This window comes from Rhincodon typus, chromosome 2 (assembly GCF_021869965.1).
Source record: "Rhincodon typus isolate 14 chromosome 2, sRhiTyp1.1, whole genome shotgun sequence".
In the NCBI taxonomy this organism is placed as follows: domain Eukaryota; kingdom Metazoa; phylum Chordata; class Chondrichthyes; order Orectolobiformes; family Rhincodontidae; genus Rhincodon; species Rhincodon typus.
Genome location: NC_063333.1, coordinates 107,731,401 through 107,755,292, shown reverse-complemented (window position 1 = coordinate 107,755,292; position 23,892 = coordinate 107,731,401). Strand labels below are relative to the sequence as shown.

At 41.4% G+C, this 23,892-nt stretch overlaps 1 protein-coding gene across 11 annotated transcripts in view; it reads right to left on the bottom strand.

The window, feature by feature from the left end:
* The window catches only part of LOC109919363, a 62,443-nt gene that overhangs the window by 9,317 nt on the left and 29,234 nt on the right, over nucleotides 1–23,892 (bottom strand). For 5 of the 11 annotated variants that reach the window (XM_048609638.1, XM_048609676.1, XM_048609670.1 and 2 more), the window contains 5 exons: nucleotides 22,962–23,249; nucleotides 18,465–18,544; nucleotides 13,687–13,787; nucleotides 13,083–13,223; nucleotides 5,931–6,056 (listed from right to left, as the gene is read on the bottom strand). In XM_048609638.1, coding sequence (XP_048465595.1) covers nucleotides 5,931–6,056; nucleotides 13,083–13,223; nucleotides 13,687–13,787; nucleotides 18,465–18,544; nucleotides 22,962–23,249 — 736 coding nt within the window. The remainder of the gene's footprint in view (nucleotides 1–5,930; nucleotides 6,057–13,082; nucleotides 13,224–13,686; nucleotides 13,788–18,464; nucleotides 18,545–22,961; nucleotides 23,250–23,892) is intronic. The other 6 variants (XM_048609658.1, XM_048609699.1, XM_048609695.1 and 3 more) reach the window with 3 other exon arrangements.

The window sequence follows — 23,892 nt, the reverse complement described above, 5'->3', positions numbered from 1 at the left end:
TTCGGGTCTGGTGACCCTTCCTCAGAACTGTTCTGAGGAAGGGTCACCGGACCCGAAACGTTAACTCTGTTTTTTCCTTCACAGATGCTGCCAGACCTGCTGAGCTTTTCCAGCAACTTTGTTTTTGTAATCTGATGTCATGATGCTTTGTTTAAATTTGCATGGAGATTCAAAAAAATGATTTGGTGTTCAAAGATCTGCCATGTCCTCCGGATCCACTGCTTTGCATACAATCCCCCATGAGATAACATCCTGCACTGAAGACTAGCTAATGCTAATAATGGGTCAAGTCCAGCTTGGAGTGAAGAACTGGGGATGGAACAGAAAGAGGAAACTAAACATGCAACCATTCCTATCAGAAAAGAATATGGAGGGTCTCTAAGCCCAGGCACACTTACATAGAATTCACAAACCTAGGCTCCATTTCAAGAAAGGTCTGAAGAATGTTAACTGAAGGATGTTAACTCGGATTTCTCTCCACCGACGCTGCCAGACCAGCCGAGACTTTTTAGGCAATTTCTGTTTATGTTCCAGATTACAAGCATCCACAGTTCGTTCATTTTTTTTTCCTCTACATGCATTTGGTTGAATCCATGTATTTTATTTAAATCACTGTTGATGCTGCTCCTTTTGCTCATTTCAAGAGCTCTTGCACTCAGCAAGGGTTCAGGAAAGAGAAGTAGGAAGTGGGAGCATTTAAAAAATACATAAATATTTATATAAAAAATATATTTATAACAGACCCAGCTTGACTCTTCTGCACCAAAGCCTGCACTTGATAACCCTGGAGCTTGGGATTTGTATCTTCAGTGGAATTGCAAGTTTAACAGAAGGAAGCAGCGAGAGGGTGAATCAGGGAGCGGGAATTTTGGGAGAAGAGGGTCAGAGAGGGGAAGGGTCTTTAACAACCATGAGGATCAGGAGTGAAAAATTCAGGAGGCATGACTGACAATGAGCAGGAGTCATTCTAAGCAGAAAGTTCCATTTATTTTCGAACTTTCAAAATTATTTTACCAATGTAGGAATTCAACAATGCAAAGTACTTCAACTTGGAGGGTATAACTTTTCTTTCTCGGATAGGGATAGTTCTACAGAATCTTACCCGTTTTTAATATTGGTTTTGTTGGAAGTGCAGTTTGCTTGAAGTTGCAATTTTCAAGAATCCAACGACAACTGTAAATGAGGACTTTACTAAAGAACCTATCAACTGTAAATGTTGGAGCCAAGCAGCATCTGGGGAGGCAGCGAGCTGTGCAAACAGGAGTCACTTGAATCAAGCTGATGTCTTCACAGCATGACCAGTGACAGAGGCAGCAGGATCTTCTCTTTTTTATTAATTCATGGAACGTGAGCATTGCTGGCTGGGCCAGCATTTACTGCCCATCCCCTAATTGCCCTTAAGAAGGTAGTAATGAATTACTTTCTTGAACTGCTGCAGACCATGCATTGTAGATAGAACCACAATGCCTTTAGGGAAGGAATTCCAGGACTGTGGTGCAGAAAAACTCAGGAAATGGCAATTTATTTCCAAGTCAGGATGGTGAGTGGCTAGGAGGGGAACTTGAAAGTGGTGGTTTCCCCATTTATCTGCTGCTCATGTCCTTCTAAACAGTAGTGTGTTTGTTGCTGTCTCAGAATCTTTGGTGAATTCCTGCAGTGCATCTGGAAATGGTGGCAGAGAGAGTGAATGTTTCTGGATGCGATATCAATCAAGCAGGCTGCTTTGTCTTAGGTGGTGTCAAGCTTCTTGAGTGTTGTTGGAGTTGCACTCATCCAAGCAAGTGGGGAGCATTTCATCACACTCCTGACTTGAGCCTTGTGGATGGTGGACAGTTATGGGTACTCAGGAGGTAAGTTACTCAGTGCCGCATTTCTAGCCTCTGACCTGTAAACATAACATTTATTTGACTGGTCCTGTTGAGCTTTTGGTCAATCATAACACCCAGGATGTTGATAGAGTGTGATTCAGTGACGGTAACACCATTGAATGCCAAGGGAACAAGTGCAAAGGAGGCAGAGAGAAGAGTGTGTAAGTAAGGGTGCAGGACGCAGAGAGAGAGTGCTCGTGGAGGCATTGGTCTAGTGGTATTCTCACTAGACTATTAATTAACAAGCTCAGGTAATTTTCTGTGGACTTTGGTTCAAATCACACCATGGCAGGAGGAACTGGAATTCAATAAATATCCAGAATTAAGAATTTAACGATGACCATGAAACCACTGCTGATTGTCAGAAAAACCCATTTGGTTCACTGACATCCTTCAGAGCAGAATATCTCATGGTATAAAAAGTGTCATGATGTCAGTTCAAATATGGGGAAGGAAACTTATACCATTCTCCCCCAGTTGATGACTCTGTGCTCCTTCATGTCGAGCAGGACTTGGAGAGGAAGTGCCGAGGTGGTGAGGATGCAGGACATACTCTATGTGGGGGACTTCAATGTCCACCAACAGGTGGCTTAACAGCAGCACTACTGATCAATCTGGTCAGGTCCTAAAAGACTGTTTCAGTGGCAGGCGTTGAGGGAACCTCAATGATGATAGTGCCACACAACATGATCTGAAGGTGGGACTTTTGTCTTCACCAGAACTGTGCGGTAGTCACTCTTACCAATACCGTTATGGACAGATGCATCTTCAGCAGGTAGATTGGTGAGGTTAAAGTCAAATATATTTTTCCTCCCGAGTACCCATAACTGTCCACCATCTACAAGGGGCGGCATGGTAGCTCAGTGGTTAGCACTGCTGCCTCACAGTGCCAGGGACCTGGATTCGATTCCACCCTCGGTTGACTGTCTGTGTGGAGTTGTACATTCTCCCCATGTCTGCGTGGGTTTCCTCCAGGTACTGTGGTTTCCTCCCACACTCCAAAGATGTGCAGGTTAGGAGGATTGGCCATGCTTAATTGCCCCTTAGTGTCCAGGGATGGGCTTAGCCATGGGAAATGCAGGGTTATAGGGATAAGATGGGTCTGGGTGAGATGTTGTTCCGAGGGTTGGTGAGGATAAGGCCGAAGCATTCGCAACAATCTTCAGTCAGGTGTCCTGAGTGGATGATCCATCTCAAACTCGTCCAAAAGTCTCCAGCATCATAGACGACAGTCTGTCTTCAGCCAACTGGATTCACTCCACATGATATCAAGAAACGGTTGGAGGTACTGTATACTGCAAAGGCAATGGACCCTAACAATATTCCAGCAATAGTACTGACGAACTGTCATCCAGAATTCGTCACACCCTTAGTCGAGTTGTTCCAGTACAGCTACAGCACTGGCATTTACATGACAATGTGGAAAACAGGGTATGCAGGGTAGTTTGATCTTAGTAGGATAATAGGTTGGCACAATATTGTGGGCTGAAAGGCCTGTACTGTGCTGTGCTATTCTATGTTCTATGTTCTATGTTTTAAAACTACTCAGGTGAGTCCTCTACACAAAGTGCAGGACAAATCCAGCCTAGCCAAGATTACATCACTTTACTGATGATTGAGAGCAATGTGCTATCAACAGTGCTTTCAAGCAGCATCTGCTCAGCAATAAACTGCTCAATGACGCCAAGTCTGGACTTTGCCAGGGCCACTCAGCTCCTGACCTCATTACAGCCTTGGTTCAAACAAGGACAAAAGAGCTGAATTCTATAAATGACATGGGAGTGACAGCCCCTTGATACCAAGGCCACATTTGACAGCGTGGTAACAAGGAGTCCTAGTAAGACTGGAGTCAATGGGAATCAGAAAGGAAACTCTCCATAGTTGGAGTCATATCTGACATACAAGAAGTTACACTTTTTGGCAGTCAGCCATCTCAGCTCTAGGAGTTCCTCAGGGTACTGTCCTAGGCTTCAACTGCTTCATCAATGAGCATCCTCCATCACAGGGTCAGATGTGGGAATGCTCACTGACGATTGCATAATATTCAACACCATTTCTAACTCCTCAGGTACTGAAGCAGTTCATGTCCAAATGCAACAAGATTTGGATAATATCCAGGCTTGGACTAAACAGTAACAAGTAACATTAAAGCCACACAATACCAGGCAATGACCATCTCCAATAAAAGCAAATCTAACCTCTGACCCTTGACATTCATTGGTGTTACCATCATGAATTCCCAACTGCCAAAATCTTGGCAATTACAATTGACCAGAAACTGAATTTGAGATATATATAGGAGCTATTAGAGCAGATAAGAGACTAGGAATCCTGCAGTGAGCAACTTACCTTCTGACTCCTCAAAGCCTGTGCACCATCTACAAGGCACAAGTGAGGAGAGTGATGGAATACTCCCCACTTGCCTGGATGAGTGCAGTGCCAACAACACTCAAGAAGCTTGACATCATCCAGGACAAAGCAGCTCACTTGGCAGCCACCTCATCCATAAATTTTCAGTCACTCCACCACTGGCCTCACTAGCAGCATGTCCTGTAGAAATTCTTCAAAATTCCTCAGACAGCATTTTCCAAACACACAACCATTTCCATAGGACCAGGGCAGTGGATATATGGGAACACCACCAACTGCAAGTGCCCCTCCAAGCCAATCACTATCCTGACTTGGAAATATTTTGTCATTCCTTCAGTGTCACTGAGTCAAAATCCTGGAATTCCCTCCCTGATGACGGGGATTGTGGTTCTACCAATAACACATGGACAACAGTGGTTCAAGAAGGCAGGCAACTTTCTCGAGGGTAACTGAGGATGGGCAATAAAACGTTGGCCCAGCCAGCAACACCTACGTACGATGAGTGAACAAAAAAAGAGTGAGGGACAAGAGTGGAAGTGTAGGAGAAGAAGTAGAGTGTGTGTGAACCCTAAGAATGAGCCAGACACATTCCTCCACCTCCCAACAGTTGCCACCACTGCATCTCAACAGCTGAGCTGTACTCTTACTTGGGCAACAGGCGTTTAGGCACAAATTTTTGCAAAGAATAAAAATTTTTGCTGTTGAATATTATCATTTTATATTTATGGTTAAGTAAGGTAGCAATCTGTAAACAAACATAGGCTACAAAAATATTTGGCTTCATAGTTAAGGTTTCGTTCTAGCTCATCATGACCGACATATCTGGCAAATGAATGCTGAAACTCTGCTTATATTAGAGAAGAGGTAGTCATGCTGCAGGGAGTAACACGAGTTCAGCACTGGCTCAGCCATTGCGCAAATATCCAAGAAAATGCTCAGTAACCCTTCATTTGAATTATAGAGCTCCACACTGAAAACCTTGAAAGTTTATTATTTCCAGCCATGTGTCTATTGATACTTAGCTGATATTATGTAGAATTTCCATTGAAGTTTTCAGGAGCACCCACTGTAATTTTGGCAGAAACCCCAGATAAAGAACATCCATTTCACCAGGGTCTCTGGTAATCCCCTGCTAAAGTTATAGCAGGAAATCAAGAAGCACTTTTAAAATTAGGGATTGCCTTTTCAGGACAGCGATGAGGAGAAATATTTTCTCTCGGAAGGCTGTGCAACTTTAGAACTCTCAGCCTCTAAATGTAGTGGAGGTGGAGTCATTGAATATTTTTGAGAGAGATGGATAGATTCAAGATAGGCAGGAGAATCAAGGGTTATCAGAGATAGATGGGAACTTGGAAAGCAAAACAAACAGATTGATCACGATCTTATTGAATGCCAGAGCGGGGCCAAAGGGCTGAATGACGTACATCTGCTCTAATTTTGCACAGTAATAAAAAATGAAGAAATTTTAGCTAACTTGTATTCAGATGATACAAGAATCAGGAGTGAATTGTAACTTGAAACAACTGCATTACATATTTGTTATATCTATAAATTCTAAAGAGTTTGCCTTTTTGGAGCTGTAGATCAGTTTCAGACAACTGTTTGGAACAGAAAGATGGGATGAAAGACGTACAGTTAAAATTTAACATTGAACATTGTACTACATACACACTCAAACTCAAAAAAATGCACCTTTTGTTTCAGTACTGTCAAATATTCCATCAGTTTTTTCACAGGATTTTCATTCCCAGAGTCTTGAACTCCAAAATACCACTGCTTGATCCAGATGTAGTTTGCTGCAATCAGCTTTTCTGGAAGCTAGAAAAGATCATTTTGCAATTAAATACTAATCAGCTAATCAGTCCCATGTTATAATGAATTACACAAGGTCTTAATGAGCTACAGTACTGTGATAACAGGGGACATCTAGTGGTACAAACAGAAAACTTACATTCATGCTCGCACTGACAATCAAAAAGGATTTCCCTGTCATTCCTGCTCCATCTTTTTAAAGACTGAAGATCAGGTTAATTTAGCTTTAAGTATCCACTGAGAACAGAAATAAGAAACCTTTTATTGATTTGGTTCAAATGGCAATTCTGGCCCAAATCAGTGCTCTAAAAAGTGAGGATAGCTTTCCTGAGTAATTACAGCATTTTGAATAAAGTGCATTAAAACAGGAAAGCTCACCTTACTTACATTTTTCCAAAGGAAATGAAATTAATGTCTTAGAATGCATGTCCATCTCAGAACTGAAGAAGAATCATATTAGACTCAAAACTCTGTTTCTCGTACCATAGATGCTGCTGGGCCTACCAAGTTTCTCCAGTTTTTCATTTTTATTGTCTCTGGGTAAAAAAGATTTCTCCTGAATTCACCATGATTTGCTAGTGACCTTAAGTTTTTGTCTCCTACTTAACTGGATCAAAACTCATAGGTGATTTAGGAATAAAGATACAGGACTTCTCCTGGATAGAGAGCTTATTGATTAAATCGGTTTCACATTTCTCTTCTTCCATCCCAGTTGTTTCTGCTTTACACTCTTTGAGGAAAGCCGGTCTCTTCAACATAGGTACTACTTCCTAAATAATGCAACGTAGCAGCAGTTTCAACTTGTGTATTCAAGGCCTTGATTGAGTCTTGAATTCAGAAGTTTGAGACGCAAAGGCAAAAAAATGCTACTTTCAAACCATAATTGAGGCAGTTCCCTCCTGATACTATTTTGGTGAACCTTTAAATAAAAATCAATTAACTAATTAAACTAAGTTTATACAGGCATTGTAATACAAATCAAAATTTGACAAGTCTCCACTGAACTTAAATCAAATTGCTGTTTTAGTGGTGTGGGTCTTGGGAGGAGTTGGTGGTGGTGGGGGGTAAATGAATGCTTTCCAGTCCCTGTGGTGTCCAGTAGTCATGGAAGTGTTCAAAAAGTACAAGAACATTAAAAAAAGGTGTAAGCAAATCCAGCCTTCAAGACCACTGTCATTGAATGAGATCATAGTTGATCTTCCACTTCAATGCCATATTCCAGCGCTATCTCCATATCACTTCATATTTTAATACACAGAAATCAATCAATCACAGTCTTTGAACTTATTCAATGATTAAGCCTCTAGTGCAGAGAATTCCAAAGATTCAAACTCTCAATGAAGAACTTTCTTGTCACAATCCAATATCTTACTCTGAGACAATGTCCACTGGTTCTGGAACCCCACCCACCAAACTAGGCAGACATTCTTTCTGCATCTACCTGGTTGAGCTCCGTAAGAATTTTGTACATATGAATTAAATCTCGATATTTGAAACTGCAAACACATAGGCCGATTTTATTTAATCTTTCTTTACCGGGCAATCCCTCCATTCCGGAAATTAGTTTGTTGAACCTTCATTACACTTTCTCTATGGTAAGCATAGCATTTTTCAGGTAAGACGACCAAAACTGCGTGCAATACTCCAGGTGTGCTCTCATCAAGGCTCTTTCCAACTGTAGTAAAGTACCTTTACACCTATGCACATATTCTCTAGAAGTTCGCTTGCTTTTGCACTAGCATGTTAACGCATGAACAAGGACACCCACATCTCTTTATAGTTCAACACTTTCCAACCTCTCAGCATTTCAGAAAAGCTCCATTTCAAAAGGAAAAGGAAAAGAAAAAGAAGGAAAAACAAACTCACATTTCCCCAATTATACTCCATCTGCTAATTTTTGGCCCACTCACTTTCTCTCTCCAAATTCTCGGGAAATATCTTTGCATCTTCACGACATCTCGCAATTCCACCCAGTTTTGTGTCAGGTACAATTTTGGAAACACAAGCAAACTTTTTATTAACTTGCACCTATGGGACCAGGAGTGTATCGGTTGATCAATATTCCGGTTGAACAAGAGGTCCACATAATCAATGTAAAAAATACACACTAAGTAATAGAAAAGAAATGCATGGGGTATACACGTCACTGTTGTACTTTACTTACACTTACCTTCTCACTCGCTCCTTCAATTGACTATTCAAACATTGCAGTGATCACAATAATATAGTAAACTTCCAGTATTTCATGTACATAATTTTTGCCAGTTTGGAGAGAGCCGGTTCATAAGGTGCAGGTTAAAGCAAAGTTTGTTGTATTACTTTCAGGACCCACATCCAAACCATTGGTACTCATTGTGAATAGTTAGGGTTCAGTACAGATCCTTGCAGTGCCTCTCACCCTGCTAATTTGAAAACAATCCTACTCCCTGTCTCCTGTCCATTATTCAGTCCTTAATCCCTGAGAGTTTAGAGCACAAGGATTGGGGTAATAAACTTGTTCACGAACTTCTTAGATGCGATTTATCAAAGGTTTTCTGAAAATCTCAAACATAACACATCCACCAGTTCACCATTATATATCTTATGAGTTACATATGGAACTAAAATCTAACGATGACCAAGAAACCACTGTTGATTCTCGCAAAAACCCATCTGGTTCAGTAATGTCCTTTCAAGGAGGAAATCTGCCGTCCTTGCCTGGTCTGGCCGACGCGTCACTCTAGTCCAGCTATGTAGATGACTTTTAAATTACCCTCTGAAATGGCATAGCAAGCCACTCAGTTATATCAAACACTAAAAAAATGTCCAAAAATGAAACCAGATGGACCATCTGGCATCAGCCTAGGCACCAAAAACAAACTCAGGTCAGTCAACCCTGAGAAGTCATTCTTACCAAAATCTTGGGGGCTAATGCCAAAATTGGAAAAGCTGTTACCGACTAGTCAAGGAATAGTCTGACATCACAGAATTGTTATGGAGCTGGAGGCAACTGTCATTGGTCCCATCATGTCTGTGCTGGTTCTTGAAAAAAGCATCATGAGCTAATTCCAATCTCCTGTCTTTTCCCCATACTATTGGGCACTATTTCTATCCAAGTAATCATTGCCCTCTCATTTGCCTTAATTGAATCTGCCTCCACCATATTTCTTGAGATGTAACGGCAAGATTGCTACTTTCAAACCATAATTGAGGCAGTTCCCTCCTGATATTATTTTGATGAACCTAAGTTTATACAGGCATTGTAATACAAATCAAAATTTGACAAGTTTCTAGGCAGTATGTTCTACACTCTAACTACTTGCTGCATGAAAAAGTTTTTTTTTCCTCTCACATCACTTTTTTGTTGCATGTCACTTTAAAACTACATCCTCTCATTCTTGTCACTTTCAGAATGGAAAACGTTTCCTGATCTACTCCATCTAGCCTCCTCTTGATTTTGAAAACTTCTTTTATATCTCTTCTCAGTCTTCTCTCCAAGGAGAACATTTCCAACGTCTCCAATCTATCCTCATAACTGAAGTTTCTCAATCCTGGAACCATTCTTGTAAATCACTTCTGCACTCCTTCCAATGCATTCACATCTTTCCCATTATGTAGTGGCCAGAACTGTACAGAATATTCCAAGTGAGGTTTAGTAACTGTCTTGTACAAGTTCAAGATCGCCTCCCTGCTCTAGTACTTCATGCCCTATTAATAGAGCCAAGAACACTATGTTTTCCCTCTTCTCCTAGACCCCCTTCAGAATTAACCCACTATTTTATATTACCTTCAATGTTCTTCCCACCAAGAGTATCACCTTACAATTGAACTTCATTTGCAACCTATCTCACTACTCAACCAACTTGTTAATTTTCTTTTGGAGTTTCACACTGTCCTCCTCACAGTTTATTGTCCGCTGCACATCAAGATCCAGATCACATACAACACTGACTCAATAAACATTCCTCCAACCCAAAAAATATCATCACCATTACTCACTGGTTCTTGTTACTAAGGCAATTTTGCATCCATGTTGCTACTATCCCTTTTATACCATGACCTTTAATATTTCCTCACAAGTTTGTTGTTTGGCACTGTATCAAATGCCCTCTGAAAACCTACATAAACAACATCAACAGCTTTACCCTCATCTATTCTTTCTAGATAGATGTTACGTCTTCTAAAAAGTTTAGCAAGTTAGTTAAACACAATTTCCCCTTTGGAGATCCATGCTGATTCTTCCTAATCAATCCACTATTTTCCATGTGACTCCTAATTCTACAATGAATTATAATCTTTAGAAGCTTGTCCACCACTCAAGTCAGACTGACTGGTCTGTTTATACGCAGAGTCAGTATAGTCACAGACATAGTACAGACACAGTCACACTCACATATTCATATCTTATAATGTCCCAGACAACACTATCAAATCCCTGAATTTTTCCTGTTGCATCAGCAGTTTAGACCTAATGGAGGTGACAGCACATTGGTAAACAATTAGTGAGGAGTTGCCTTTGAGTCCTCAACACTGGGTTTCCAGATCCCATTAAGCATCAGATCAAACTTGAGCAAGGATATCTCCTGATTACGACATTCTACGAAAGAGAACTACTGTGTGGCAAAAAGCAAAAAGTCGAAAACAAAGCTAAGTGATTTCATAACGTTTGGATTAGATCCTTCCTCATCCAGTCATGAACGATTTGCATACAAGTAAACAACTGACTGGAGGAGGAGGTTCTGCAATTATCCCCACCTTCAATGATGGGGGAACCCAGGACATCAATACAAAGGATAAGGCTGGGCATTTGCAATAATCTTCACCCAGAAATGCAAAGTGGATGATGCATCTTAACCTCCTCCAGAGGTCCCCAGCATCACAGAAGCCAGTATTTTTGATTGATTCTACGTGATATCAAATGATCACGGAAGGCACTGGATGCTGTATGAGCTATGGGCCCTGACAACATTACAGCAACAATACTGAAGACCCATGCTCCAAAACTTCCCATGCCCCTAGCCAAGCTGTTCAACACAGGCCTGACATCTACCCAACAATGTGGAAAATCACCCAGGTATAAATCAGGACAACCCAAACCAGCTAATTACTGCCTCATCAGTCTACATTTTGACTCCAGTAATGTTTCATCAGAACTGATTATGTTGGAGCTGTAAAGGACTTTGTTTAGACCATACCTGGAATAATGTGTGCAGTTCTGGTCACTGCTCCAAAGGATGAGATTACACTGCAGTGGGTGTAGAGTAGATTCTCCAGGATGTTGCCTGGGATAGAGCAGTTTAGCTATGAAGAGAGACCGGATAAATTTATTTTGTTTTCTTTAGAGTAAAGAAGGCTGAGCGGGGACCTGATTGAGGTGTATAAGATTATGAGGGGCATGGACAGGGTGGATAGAAAGCAGCCTAGCCATTCTCCTTAGGTGAAGGGTCAATAGCAAGCAGGCAAAATTTTAAATTTTAAAAATGAAAGGAAGATGTTTGGAGGGGATTTGAAGAATGACTTTTTCATGCAGAGAGTGGTGGGAAATCTGCCTCGGAGAGTAGTTGAAGCGGGAAACATCACAATCTTTAAAAAGTGTATGGGTGAGCAGTTGAAATGTCATAACTTTCAAGGCTACTGACCAAGTGCTGGACTAGTTCAATGTGGATTTAGGGTAGTTTCTCGGTGCAGAAACAATGGGAGAAGGGTCTTTTCTGTACTGTATGATTCTATGACAGTATATAACTTCTAAAGGTCATAAACAGATTGACGTAAAAGGTGACGAGGTGGCAGATGGGATTCAGTGCAGAGAAATGTAAGGTGAGGCACTTTGGTAGGAAGAATATTGAAAGACAATATAAAATACGGGGCGCAGGAGCAGAGGGACGTGGGTGCATATATACATGGATCATTGAAGGTAGTGGGACAGATGGAAACAGCAGTTAATAAAGCATACACTGTCTGGGCCTTTATTAATCAGGGCATAGTGCAGAAACAGAAGGACTTGGGTCTATATGTATGCAAGTCAATAAAAAAGGTGGTAGGGTAGGTGCAAAGAGCAGTTAATAAAGCATACAGCTTCCTGGGCACAGAGTTCAAGACAAAGGAAAGTATGCTGAACTTGTACAAGTCACTAATTAAACTTCAGCTTAAGTACTGTGCTACTGAGCTTAAAGTGTCTTTTGGAAAGTTGTGAATGCATTAGAAAAATGAAGTTTGTAACTGGTTCCAGAGATGACAAAGATACATTGTAGAAGGTGGGACTTTTCTCCCCAGAGAGAAGACTTGACAGATTTGATAGAAGTTTTCAAAACCATGAGTGGTCTGAAAATTAGTAGGTATATAGAAACATTACCACTTTTAAAGGCATTAAGATCAAGAGGGCAGAGGATCAAAATGATTTGCAAAATAAGCAAATACAAGGAACTGTATAAGAAAACCTTTTCCTGGGTGGTACGAGTCTGGAAAAAAAATGCATGGAACTTTGGTGCAGAGTAGTTCAAATCAAGGCATCAATATGATTTTAGATGATTATTTGAATATAAATAATGTGCAAGAGCACAGGGAAAAGGCAGGGGATAGGTACTAAGTCAAACAGGTCATTTTTCTGACTAAATTGAGGCTTATAAGCAAGGTCCCTTGGAAATTGACAGATGGAAATTCCAATTCTAAAAACCCATATGCAGTTTTTTTTTAAAAATTACATGCCTACTTGATTTACGATAAAATAGCACTAGTAATACCAACCAATCTCAGATTTAATTAAAAGTGGAAAATATTAGAAATACTGAGCAGGTCTGACAGCATCTATGGAAAGATAAATAGAGTTAATGTTTCAGGTGGTGACCTCTAATCAGAAGTTCTAAATCTATCACCAACTCCAACCTCATTCCTGTCTCAACATCACCACAATAACCTGCAACAAGTATGTCCAATTTATATGATCTGCATGCAGGCTCTATGTGTAGAACGATAGTATTTAAAAAAAAAAAACTGCCCAATCTTAAAACGAGAAAGGTACATTTGGGTCAAAAATTCAATAATGCACAAAGGTACCTGGATTAGGTCATCTTGTTGCAGGCAGGGAAGAAGTTTAACATTACTCAATACTTGAAACAGTGTAGCTCTTAAAGCACAATAATTATCACCTCGAACTCTTCTTACAGAACTGAAAGTTTGACATACAGCTTCATATGCCTGTTAAAAAAAAACTACTTGTAGCATTCTCAAATGTCTTGTAAAATGTTCATCACAGCAGTCCAAAAGGAATATTCCATATTTACATCAACATTGAGATCATTTTTTTTCTGGTTTTGAAATGTAATTTCACACTGGAAGAGAGATAAGTCAAGAGTTGATTATTCAGACAGTAGCCAACATTGCAAAGTTACTCCTGGCAAGGACACATACGTTACCAGAATTCCAAGAAATCAAAAGGGTTCACTTTTGTAGCACCTTACGTAAAAATATCTGAGGTCTTCCCACATTTACCACAATTAATTTCAAATTGAAATTGAAAGTATGCAGTTCCTTTTGCACAAAAATACAAGTCTTTTATATTATACACAGACCACTGTCCAAATTAAAATACAGGAACAAGTGAGTAAAAATTGCATCTAATTTAAGAACAAAATTGAAAGCACCAAAAGTAGTTGTCTACCTCTTTCATTAGTTGCGCTTTTGCTGTGTTTCCCTTCCATTCCCTAGCACAATATTCCAAAACATCTACACCAGGTTCAATAGTGGACCACTTTGTGGCAGCTACATCAGGAAAAGTAAATCAAATAAAAACCATAATCAGTCAATTTTGTTATTTTGCAAGAAACATGAACAATTGCAATACCAATTCTAAACATGAGGATTTTATCAAGATATAACATTAGATGAATAGTGCAAGCCTTCCTTCAGGATTTAATATTTACTTTCTGCCAATGCTTCAGTGTCTTTGTAGCTTCTTTGTATAGATGCTTGCTTTTAGCTGATCTGTTAAACTGCAGCACTAACTACCTGTCCAGAAGTACAAAAACAGTATACCCCTGAGTGTCCTCACCATTCAGGCCTTAACCAACATCAATGGGTCATCTCAATGTCATAACAGATTTGTTATTGTATGCAACTCAGTGGCTATGCTTCAGGACCAACTAATTTATTTTAATTATTTTGGAAAATTCCAAAATTCCTTTGGAAGGTACAACATACATATTATTTCTTTTATCCTTAACCACCTAAATGGAATTTCATCCAAAATACTTAACTTGTGTAAGTGGAAGGACCTATATCGATAGGAATTATCTCTCGTAGATCACTCACTCAAAGTCCTGAAGCAGCCAAAGCAAAATAGTACAGTTGCTGGAAATCTGAAACAAATACAGACAATGCGAAAGAATGTAGGAGGTCCGGCAGCATCTGTGGAGAAATCCAAACTCAGTTCTGAAAAGTCATCAGACTGGACTCAAAAGATTAGCTTGTTTCTCTCACCACAGATGCTGCCAGACTTACTCAGTTTCTCAAGCATTCTAGTTTGTTTCTGTAATTTTTTTCTTCTGATGGAAATCTGACTTTGCATGGCCAAACAAAAGAGAAATTAATCAATTTTCAAGGGCACCATCACCATAGATTCCAATGTCCAGCCAATTCTTACCAATGTTGAGTGAACTGGAATACCTCAATTCGAGGGACTGTGAAGAGGATGGTGAGAAGAAGGCTGAGACTAGATATTCCTACGGTATGGAGTGGAAATCAGAAGTTGTCAACAGCAGGAGCTTTGACCGTGAAATTGGGCACAAGAAGCCTAGCTCAATGGCAGTGGAATTGTCTACAGCCGTGGCTTCTCATGTCAATGTGAACAATTTTCACTTTTCCAGAAGTAAGCAGGTTAAATACTAACAAGGTGTTTTCGTTCTTCACTGATGAAGAAAACATCGTAAAGCTGGTTGAAGAGGGACAGGGACAGGTCAGCTCAGTTGGCTGGATGGCTTTGCGATGCCAGCAGTGTGGGTTCAATTCCCATACAGGCTGAGGTTACCATGAAGGACACTCCTCAACCTTGCTCCTCACCTGAGGTGTGGTGACCCTCAGGTTAAACGACCACTAGTCATCTCTCTCCAATGACAGAACGGCCCTATTATCCTCTGGGACTGTGCCAACCTTCCCCTTATCTCACACTTGCTAAAAGTAATGAGACCTCTGTAATTTCTGTGTTGAAAGGATTCCATTACATATTGGCTTACTTTAATGTATGACTACTCTCTGAAAGGCAGTGCACCAAGATCTTTGAGATAGTAGGAAATGCCGATGCTGGAGTCTGAGATAACAAGATCTGGAGCTGGATGAACACAGCAGGCGAGGCAGCATCAGAGGAGCAGGAAAGCTGACGTTTCGGGTCTGGACCCTTCTTCAGAAGTGGGGGAGGGGAAGGGGACTCTGAAATAAATAGAGAGAGGGGGAGGCGATGATAGAAGGTGGGTAGTTGAGCAGGTAGGTGGAACGAAGACGGACAGGGCAAGGAGGCGGGGACGAGAGGGGGGCTGGTCTTGGGATGAGGTTGGGGGTGGAGAGATTTTGAAGCTTGTGAAGTTCACATGGAGACCATTGGGTTGTAGGGGTTTTCAGGCGGAATATGAGGTGCTGTTCCTCCAGTTTTCAGGTGGCATCGTTGTGGCACTGGAGGAGGCCCAGGATGGACATGTCGTCCAAGGAGTGGGAGGGGGAGTTGAAGTGGTTCGCGACTGGGAAGTGTAGTCGTTTGTTACGAACCGAGCACAGGTGCTCCACAAAGTGGTCTCCAAGCCTCCGCTTGATTTCCCCGATATAGAGGAGGCCATATCAGGAACAGCGGATACAATATACCTCGTTAGCGGATGTGCAGGTTAACATCTGTTTAATGTGGAAGATTTTCTTGGGGCCTGGGATAGGAATGAGGGGGGAGGTGTAGGGGCAGGCGTAGCACCTCCTGCGGTTGCAGGGAAAGGTTCCAGGGGTGGTGTGGCTAGTGGGGAGTGTGGAGCGGACAAGGGAGTCACGGAGAGAGTGGTCCCTCCGGAAGGCAGATAAAGGTGGGGAGGGAAATATACCCTTGGTAGTGGGGTCGGATTGCAGGTGGCAGAGAACGATGCGTTGAATCCGGAGGTTGGTTGGGGTGATACGTGAGGACAAGGGGAGTTGTGTCTTTGTTGTTATTGCGGGGAGGGGGTGTGAGGGCTGAGGTGTGGGAAACACAAGAGATGCGGTCGAGGGCTTTTTTGGCTTCCGGTGGGGGAGGGGCGGGGGGGAGGATTGTGGTCCTTAAAAACGAGGACAACCGTGATGTCTGGGAGTGGAACGCCACATCTTGGGAGCAGATGTGGCACAGGCGAAGGAATTGGGAATAGGGGATAGCATTCTTGCAGGAAGGTGGGTGAGAGGAGGTGTAGTCTAGGTAGCTGTGGGAGTCGGTGGGCTTGAAATAGATATCAGTTTCCAGGTGATTACCAGAGATGGAGACAGAGAGGTCCAGGAAGGAGAGAGAGGTATCAGAGATGGTCCAGGTGAACTTAAGATTAGGGTGGAAGGTGTTAGTAAAGTGGATGAACTGTTCGAGCTCCTCGTGGGAGCCCGAGGCGGCGCCGATACAGTCATCGATGTAACGGAGGAAGAGGTGGGAGATAGTGCCAGTGTAGCTGCGGAAGAGGGACTGTTCCACGTATCCTACAAAGAGGCAGGCACAGCTTGGGTCCATGCGGGTACCCATGGCCACCCCTTTCGTCGGTAGGAAGTGGGAGGAGTTGGAGGAGTTGTTAAGGGTAAGGACGAGTTCGGTTAGGCGAATAATGGTGCCAGTGGAGGGGGACTGATCGGGCCTGGGGGAGAGGAAGAAGCGGAGGGCTTTTAGGCCATTTGCATGGGGAATGCAAGTATACGGGGATTGGATGTCCATGGTGAAGATGAGATGTTGAGGGCCAGGGAATTGGAAGTTTTGGAGGAGGTGGAGGGCATGGGTGATGTCACGGACATGGGTGGGGAGTTCCTGGACCAGGGGGGAGAAAATGGAGTCGAGATAAGTTCGGTGGGGCAGGAGCAGGCAGAGACAATGGGTCGACCAGGGCAGTCGGGTTTATGGATTTTGGGAAGGAGATAGAAACAGGTGGTGTGGGGTTGGGGAACGATGAGGTTGGAGGCTGTGGGTGGGAGGTCAACTGAGGTGATGAGGTTATAGGGTTATGGATGGTCTGGGAGATGATGTTTTGGTGGTCAGGGGTGCGGTCATGATCAAGGAGGCGGTAGGAGGAGGTGTCAGAGAGTTGGCACCTGGCCTCAGCGATGTAGGGGTGAGTGAGCCATACCACAACTGCGCCTCCCTTGTCCACAGGTTTTATAGTGAGGTTAGGGTTGGAGTGGAGGGCTGCATGTTCTGTGGGGGAAGAGGTTGGAGTGAGAGAGAGCGGTGGAGAGGTTGAGGCGATTGATGTCATGACGGCAGTTAGAGGTGAAGAGGTCGAGGGAGGGTAGGAGGCCTTGGGGTGGTGTCCAGGAGGATGGGGTGTGTTAGAGGTGGGAGAAGGGGGTCAGTGGGGCAGGGGTTAGACTCGCTCCAGGAGGATAGGGTGTTTACTTCCATTTATGTGTACTTCCAATCTCAACTGCAGTTACACTGTGGAATCTTGTTTTGTACAAATTGGTCTCCATGTATCCTGAATGACTATATTTCGAAAAATATTTCCATTGTCTGAGATGTAGGATGTCCTAAAGCTGTGTAAGGTACTACAGGTGTGTAACGGTGTTTATTTTAAACCAGAGGTCACAGATTGAAGAGAATTGGTGAGGAACCAGAGAGATGAGAAACATTTTTACACAGCAAGTTGTTGAGAACTTGGATGTACTGCCTGAAAGGCTGACGCAGAGGAACTTTCAACTTGGAATTGGAGAAATAGTTGAAAAGGAAGTACTTGCAGGTAGTTGAGGTAGGTAGCCTCACAACCTTCAAAAAAAAAAAAGTACTTAGATGAGCACTTGAAATGTTATAACATTCAAGGCTTTGGGCCGAGTGACTGAAAAGCAGGACTGGTGCAGATTTAGTGTAGTTTTGTAGTACAAACTGGATCGACTGAAAGTCTTCTTCATTACTGTGTGTGATTTTATGATTTGAATTGTTACACATCTGTTAGGAAAATTCTTATAACACAGTACCAAATTAGTATACTGAATAGTGGATGATTATATTTCATTAAAAACTGTTAAGCAGCAAACTTCATCTAGCTCTAGTAGCTGATCATTTGACCATCTAATGACCATCTAATCTATGTAACTGCAACATTCTTGCCTTTTCAACAGCAGTTTTATTTCACTAAGCAGCATAAATCATAGCCCTAAGTGACGATTCTGCAACCCTGCTGACTTAATTGTTGGGAAGACGAAGATGTCAGTAGCAAAGTCTGTTTGTGAAGAGAGAAACAAGATTACCTGCCGGTTGGCTTTCAGAGGTCAATCTTTGATTTTTTTCTTTTTCTATCTCAGCTTCGTCACGGTACAGGTCTTCCTCTCTTCAAGAAAACAAAACAAAATAATTTCTGCTACACAATTTATTTTCATCATAGATTAATTATTCTGTTTCTGCATCTTTAGTGTGGGCATCACTTTTATAAAAAAACATTTTGTCCAGGTTTTTTATCTTGCACTCATCGGAAAATCTGGCAAGAAATACCAACGTAAAAGGAAAAAGAAACACATTTGTACTTTGGTATGGGTGTTGCCACAGAAAATGCAGTTAGGTGATGAATTAAAATTAATTGCCAAGCTTTATTGTTGTTTCCTCTCTCCCGCTTCTAATATTGTATGTGGTGTACAACATGAATAAGCAAATCAGCACTCTCGAGCTGATAATTGTATGGGAAATGCTGCATTTTAAATGCAAAAAGCAATGCAGCCTTTATAAGGTTACTATGCAAATAAATGTAGCAGCATTAACACTTATCTGCAGTTGTGTTCATCAGCTTTCATTACAATTACACTGTATCCCAGGATGCTTTGGTTGAACTGTGTTTAAAGTCAGTACCTCGAATCTCATTTCTCTTCACTGATGGAAGGACTGCCCAGGGGATATTCACTATTAATACAAATGGTTAAACCAATTCCATATATCTGATTAATTGAAATGTCATCAGTCACCTCTATAAGTGCAGTAAGACATTATTTTTTAAATTTGGTGGATGTGAGCCTTGTTGAAAAAGTCATCATTTATTGTTTATCTTTAATTTCCCTTAAGGAGGGGATGATGAATTGCCTTATTTTGCAGTTTGGTTACTGTGATGATCAATCACTGAACATATTTACACAATATAGTCTCAATGAAATTAACAAGAAATGTGAACCTATACACAAGGCATCTAGAAAGATCTTAACAGACAGTAGTGTAATACTAATGTCATTAACTAATAATCCAAAGCCAAGGCTAATATTCTAGGGACAAGGCTTCCCAACTCACTATGGCAGAAGATGAAGTTTGAATTCAATAAAAATCTGGACAATGTTAGAATAATGGCAACCATGTAATCACTAGTGAACCAGATGGGTTTTTAATAGAATCAATAATGTCTTTCAAGGAAGAAAGATCGGCCATTCTTACTTGCTCTGGCCTATATGCTACTCTAGACCCACATCAATAACTCTTGGCAATCAGAGATAGGCAATAAATTCTGGCATAGCCAGGTACACCCAAATCCAATAATTGAATAAGAAAAGATACAACCTTTTTTCCAACCACATCCTTTAGATATACTCAACCTCAGTGAATTATCACTCTTATCTTGAATCTCTCAAATTTCTTACTGAAATGACTCTTTCCGACCAACTTCAGTTATTGTTGAAGCGGCTTAAGACTTCTTTTCAGCTCTGATGACATGAAGGATTCTTGCCAGCTCTAAGGTCTTTCTTACTTCTTTCCACTCACAGCTTGGAATCTTTTGCAAACTAAAAAAAAGCTGCCTTCTGCTAGGATGAACTCAACCTACTAGTGGCTCCTAGGTCATTTATTTTTTCTGAATGTCAAAGTTTAACTTTGTACACTCAGCAATTAACTGCCCAGGTAGCCAATTGAGCCATTTAGGTTTAATCATATTTTCTTAGAAAGTCTATTTTGAACTCACTGTTCAAAATGACTGATTTTTTTTTTTTAAAAAGACATCTTCACAAACTAAAACCAGAAGTATACTTTAGTTTTGCATACTTTCCTTTATATAAGATTTTGCTTTGCTTTAAAATCCAAATTCTAAATTTATTAATTTGCATCACAAACTGCCACAGTTCATTTGATACAGGGGCACCAACAGTGCTTTTAGGGAACACAGTTTCAGGTTTTTGACCGAGCAACAGTGAAGGGACAGTAATATAATTCCAATCTATAATGGTGAACAATTTAGAACACACCTGGAGGTGTTGTTGTTTCCACGCTATGCAGCCTTTTACCTTCTAGGTAGAAGTCAGAGGTTTGATAGGTATTGTCAAAAAAGCCTTGGATTACTGCAGGGCTCACGGTATACACTGCTACAATTGGAGCCAAACACATCCAGGGAACTGGACAGTATTCTATTATATTCTTGACTGTGTCTTACACGGGATGAAAAGGGTTTCAGGAGTCAGGAGGTGTGTTAGTCATTGCAGAATTCCAAGCCTCTCACCTTCTCTTGTTGCTATAATCGCTGGTTCAGTTCAGTTTCTGGTTAAGTTCAGTTTCTGGTTAACATTAACTCCAGGATGTTGACACTGAGGGGATTCAGTGCTGGCAATGTTACAGAATGTCAACAGGTGATGCTTAGATTTTGCCTTACTGAAAATTACCATTCCTTGACACTTGTGGGGTACAAATGCTACTTGGACCACTCCGTCCTAGAATATTGGGAGGACCTGCTTCTCCAGTCACAAGATTATTCTCATCCATGCTGGCTGCAGATGGGCTCACCAATGAGCCTTTCAACAACAAACCCAGGAGAGAAACAGCCTGTGACTGTAGGGGCATCGAGAGAATGAGAACAGCCAATGAGAGTGACTAGGGGAGCAACAGCAAACAGCTGGGTCCAGGGTGATGATATGATAGAATTTGCTCTGCAGGTCGAGAGGGAAAAGCTGGAATCAGATGTAACAGTATTACAATTGAGTAAAAGGTAACTACAAACACAAAGGAAGAGCTGGCCAGAGTTGACTGGAAGAGAAATCTAACAGAGAAGACAGTGGACCAGAACAGTAGAGGTTTCTGGGGATAATTTGGAAGGCACAGCAGAAATTCATCCCAAAGAAGAAGAAACATACTTAGAGGAGGACGGGACAACCACAGCTATCAAGGGATATCAGGGACAGCATAAAAGCAAAAGAAAAAGCATGCAACATGGTGAAGACAAGGGGAAGCCCAGAGGATTAAGAAGTCTTTAAAATGTAGCAGAGGATAACTGAAAAGCAATTTGGGGGAAGATGATGAAATACAAGGCTAAGCTAGCTAGTAACATAAAAGAAGATTGCAAGAAACTTGTCGATAATTTAAAAAGGCAAGAGAGAGGGAAAAGGGGACATTGGACTGCTGAAAAATGTGGCTGGAGAAGTAGTGTGGGGAACAAAGAATTGGTGGAGGAACGGAATACAGGTAGTTCTCCTACAAACGTGACAGTTGCTTTGCGTTCTTGTGTGACCTCACGCTATAGAAAATTACCACCGAAAATCATGTTATAGGGAAATTGCTATACCTGTATAGCAGAAAGTTCGTGTCATCCAAACAGCATCCACTGCTCATCAATCGTGTTACAGCCAATTCGTGTTAACGAAACACGTGTCATAGCAGAACTACCTGTAGGTATTCTGCATCAGTTTTCACAGTGGAAGACACCAACAGCATGCAGAATTTTAAGACAGTCAGGAGGCAGAGGGGAGTATAGTGGCCATCATTACGAAGGTGGTACAGGAGAAGCTGAAAGGTCTGAAGGTGGATAAATCACTTGGACCTGATGGGCTACAACCCAGAGTTCTGAAAGAGAGCGGAGGAGATTGTAGAGGCTTTGGTGTGATTTTTCAGGAATCACTGGAGTTGGAGGAATGCCAGACAACTGGATTATGGCTAATGTAATGTCCCTGCTTAAGAAGGGAGGGAGGCAGCAGACAGGAAACTATAGGCCAGTTACCCTGACCTCAGTCACATGTTAGAGTCCATTATGAAAGATAAGTACTTAGAAGTGCATGGTAAAATCGAGCTAAGTCAACATGGTTTCATCGAGGGCAGGTCACACCTTACAAATTTGTTAGAATTCTTCAAGGAGGTAATGAGTAATTCAGACAAAGGAGAACCCATAGACTTGGATAGGCCAGGAGAGTAGGAGAGGGCAAAGAAGTGGGAGATGAAATGTAGTGTAGGAAAGCGTCAGGTAGGAAGAAGAGCCATAAACTATATTCTAAATTGTTCTTGGGATATGGGTATCACTGGCAAGGCTTTTATTGCCATCCCAAATTGGCCTTCAATTACGAGGCTTGCTAAGCCATTTCAGAGGGTAGTTAAAAGTCAACTACATTACTATGGGTCTGGAGTCAGATGCTAGACCAGGTAAAGATGACAGATTTCCTTCCATAAAAGAACATTAGTGAAGCAAATGGGTATTTCAAATCAACAGTCAGTGCATGGCTGTCATTAGGCATTTATTATTCTGATTATTAATTCTTCCAATTTTTGCTTATACTGACCTTGAACTTCACCACCTGCCACGGTGGAATTTAAACCCATGTGCACAGATCATTAGGCTAGGACTCTAGTTTACTACTCAAGTGTTTTACCTCTACGCCACCATCTTCCCATGGACTTAATGAAACATATATTGAACTTTGCACTTTATTATTTGAAAAACTTCAACCATTTGGATTCAGTTTGACAAATTTCCAGATTTCCATGCCAGTACATAGAGTTGCACAGCATATTACACAACATACCCATCAAAGCATTCTTGATTGCAGACCTTCATATTTTCAGCAGTTTCTTCAGCGACACCGGCTTCCCAAAGGCTTCTTTCATCGCTGGAGAGATCTTCTTTCAGTTCTGGAGTGTCTGACACCAATTCAATAATCTGCGCATTTGCACGAATGAGCTCTTCACTTGGTTGGCAATTCTTCATTTCCTCCATTCTACAATCAGATTGTTTATTTTGAAATGTCTTGGCTCTCTCTTCATCCTCATCCAAGACCGTCTCTGCTTCTCCATGCTCCTCTTTGAGACCACTGCTAAAATAAAGAAAACATAGAAAATACAAAATAAACAACTAAATTTATGACCATCTGGCTTAAAATGGTGGCAGGCTTGTGCCCATCATTGTTACATTCACTATCTTAGTTGAACAGTTGAATGAGCATCATGCAACAAGTATTTTGCAGACACCTCACCTCCTAACAATTGAAGAAAAAAAGTTTTAAAATTTAGTACACCATTTTCTTTCCAAATGTTCTATTGTTATTATTTTTCTTCTCAAGCAGCATCAGTAGCCAGAAGGTGGTAAATTCTATGGCCACTAGAAGGAGGCACGAAAATATCTGGGCAGCAGAGGGTAAAGAAAACAGGAAATAGGAAATAATAAACCAATGCATCAAGTCCTACTCAGTGAATCAAACATCCGCTGCTTAAGTCATACAGTGACTTAATTTCAAATGTTGCAACCCATGACTCTTGCGCCATATTCATATTTGTCAATTACAACCCCACGGTGAACTAGTTGAGAGACAGACAATAGTCTTTCACGATACCTCTTTGCAAATCTTCATAGCACTTTGTTAGTGTCATTTCGTGAATGTAGAATTACAATTGAACAAGTAGAAAAGATACCAATTGGATAGGAACTAAAACTACCAAGTTTTACCAACAAAGCTTTTA